The 2,760-nt window shown below is 41.6% G+C and overlaps 1 protein-coding gene across 2 annotated transcripts in view; it reads left to right on the top strand.

Moving 5' to 3' along the window:
* Positions 1 to 2,611, top strand: part of LOC146460975 (uncharacterized) — a 3,561-nt gene extending 950 nt beyond the window's left edge. Inside the window, exons 2-4 of one of the 2 annotated variants that reach the window (XM_085087481.1) lie at positions 1,032 to 1,384; positions 1,923 to 2,017; positions 2,247 to 2,611. In XM_085087481.1, coding sequence (XP_084943607.1) covers positions 1,032 to 1,384; positions 1,923 to 2,017; positions 2,247 to 2,325 — 527 coding nt within the window. In that variant the 3' untranslated portion in view covers positions 2,326 to 2,611. Of the gene's footprint in view, positions 1 to 1,031; positions 1,403 to 1,922; positions 2,018 to 2,246 lie in introns of both variants that reach the window. The other variant, XM_085087480.1, reaches the window with a different exon arrangement.
* The last annotated feature ends 149 nt before the right edge of the window (positions 2,612 to 2,760 follow it).

The raw sequence follows: 2,760 nt of genomic DNA, 5'->3' as shown, positions 1-2,760 counted from the left end.
CGTGACGAACCCCTAAGAACGTCTGCGTGGGAGGCTAGTACACTGTAAACGTGAAAGAAAAAATCCGCGGGAGGACCACATCCTAAACCACACAACTCACCTGTTCGATTACTGCGGTGCCAGCGTGGTTATCCTGGTGGTGTAGAGGTTATCACACCCGGCTATAGCTAGTATGTCTAAATGGGGGAAAATTTGGGTTCAAATCCCACTCAGGGCGAATTATAATTTCTTGAAGACAGTTATTCAGTAAATATGATTATTTGGGATGTGTAGGGTCAGTGGTTCCCTCAAATACCGTGTAAAACGTGTTTATATATATACCAATGAGACAACTACAGGGTTGGAACTGAAAGCGAAGCTCGCCTGGATTAAAAAAAAAAAAAACTTTCCACTTGACACGGAATTTGAAACCGAAAATTTCGGCTAAACGGAAAAGCGTCTCCATCCTTGGAGATGCAGGGGCAGTTAGTCGAGACGAGCTCGTCTCGTTCTCACAGTAAACTTTCGCCCACGAAAATCCCTGCTACCCGACTAACTGCCCCTGGGTTCCCGAGGATGAAGCGTCTCTGGTGCTTGTTTACAAATACCTACCCGAATCTTACTTCCAGACAAAAATATTGGGGGATTTAAATTCCCCCAAAACATGCGGAAATAGTGAATTTCAAAACCAATACCATCTTTCATCTTTTGCACATTCCAGATTCTCCTTAATTCAATGACTTGGGAGGAAACGTTGGGCGACAGAACACAGGGCGGTTTCCATCTGAGTGTGCTTTAATTTGTTCTGTGATTTGTTGGCAAAACTTGTGCTGTTTTCTTATCCAGTGAGAATCAAACCCAATCGTGCCTCGCTCGCACGCGTTTTCCCGCGCTTGACGCGGGTTACATGTATTTGCTTCGATTTCTAATTGGTTCATTGCACTGTCTGATGCCTCTCATGATTGGCCAGAGTAATTACTTTGGTTTTGGTTTTTAAACACTCCCTTGAAAACTACTCAATCCAATATTGATTTGTGTATGTATCCTTCAAGGTAAGAGTGACAGAGAAGAGAGGACTGAAGGAGTGAAACTCGAGTATTCAACCCTGAGAACTTATTCAGACACACGCCACAGCAGGAAGCAAAAGGCACAGGACAGCCAAACAAGCACACCACAGGCACCCCAGTTAAGCTCTACGTCTTTAGTTCATGGCTCTACTGCAAATCTGGATGCTAAAAATGGTTCAAAGGGCAGTCCACTCAATAAAACCGGCAAACAAAACGAACTCATAGATTTATTCGAGGAGATAAGCGCAGAGCAGCTTCTAGTAGAGCCAAGGGAAATGAGCACAGAAGATGTAGGCTCATTTAATCATGCAAAATGGCTGGAGAAACTTGCCCAGAATGTAAGAGAAGAAGAAAAGGTACCGAATGCTTATTAATGGTAAAATCCAAACGAGTTTCAGTGTGGTCAGGCAATTGGGGATGGGAGGGAAGTGATGGAATTTCACCGTTTTTCACAATAATGAGGATCAATGTATGTGTACATTGCTTAAACTGAACAAATAGGACGAAGCTATCTTGCACTAAAAACTGCTTACAGACGGTGCCTACGGTGATTCTGTGCGGTTTACAACTGTGCGCGGGGAAAGCAGATCTTAGCAAGGGCTTTTGCAACCCAAAAAGAAAATTGGGAGCAACCTCGTATTAATTAAATAAGTAACAAAAATTCTAAAACACTGAAATAGATTCCCGAGTTTGTCGAACCCTCTCCTGATCGATCTTGATATCCGCAGAACGTATGCTCTGTAAAAAAAGGAGGCAACCGTTCTCCGTCTTCCAAAGTTAGAAACGCCAATACTTCCCTGTCTAAGAATTTTCTTTTAATATTTTGAGGAAATTACTGACATTAAGCACATATAGTAAATGTTTTTTCCCCTTCAGAATACTGGCACAGTGTCCGGAATGTTCAAATGGAGAGTGGACAGGAACAAAAACATTCAACAGAACAACAGTAAACAGAAAAGCTGTGAGTCGAGGTGAGGGCATTGTTTCGGTTCTCTCCTTATAGGCCATTTCCGAGTTGCTTTGAACCTCATTATGAAAGAGAGGCTAAGAGCAAAGTTTTTACTATGAAAATTAGTTTATATTCATGTGGAAACAGAAAGCTTTGCACTTAGCCTCGCTTTCATAATGAGGTTCACAGCCGCTTGGAAATAGTCTGTTCTGTAGCGTTTTATTTACTGGTGTCCTATTTCTTTTTCTTAGATTTTTAGTGAGCAATGACCAGGAAGGCAACAGCAATTTTTTGAGTATGTTTGGTGGAGAAGAAGACATCTTTCTTTGAACAAGAGAACTGCTTCTACGTTGTAATGGACGTTGCATACGTAACATTAAAACCGCTACTTTACACTAATAAAAACGTGATGCGTTGCATTGCTGGGCAATAAGCGCGCAGTGTCAAAGTTGTATGGAACCATATAAACCAGACCTAAGTGCAGCATGGTTCCTATTCCTTGCCAAAATCTTTTCAGTTCAGTCTGGAGACCCCATGCGTTAATGTTCAAAACGTCTCGACTTTTGAAAGCGTTTACAAAGATCTCCATTTTCGACGAAGACGATCTGCGTTTTCGATCGGTTTGGTGTGGTAATTTGGCGAAGTAAATGCGATTTTAAAAGACAATTTCACATCTTGCTCTCAGTTATCAAAGCATAAAACCCAAATGGGTTTCTTCAATTTAACTAATCTCTTTACTTCTTACACCAACTTTCACATTACAAA

This window comes from Pavona decussata, unplaced genomic scaffold, assembly GCF_977016875.1.
Source record: "Pavona decussata unplaced genomic scaffold, jaPavDecu1.1 SCAFFOLD_202, whole genome shotgun sequence".
Taxonomy (NCBI): domain Eukaryota; kingdom Metazoa; phylum Cnidaria; class Anthozoa; order Scleractinia; family Agariciidae; genus Pavona; species Pavona decussata.
This window is presented reverse-complemented; position numbering and strand designations above follow the sequence as displayed.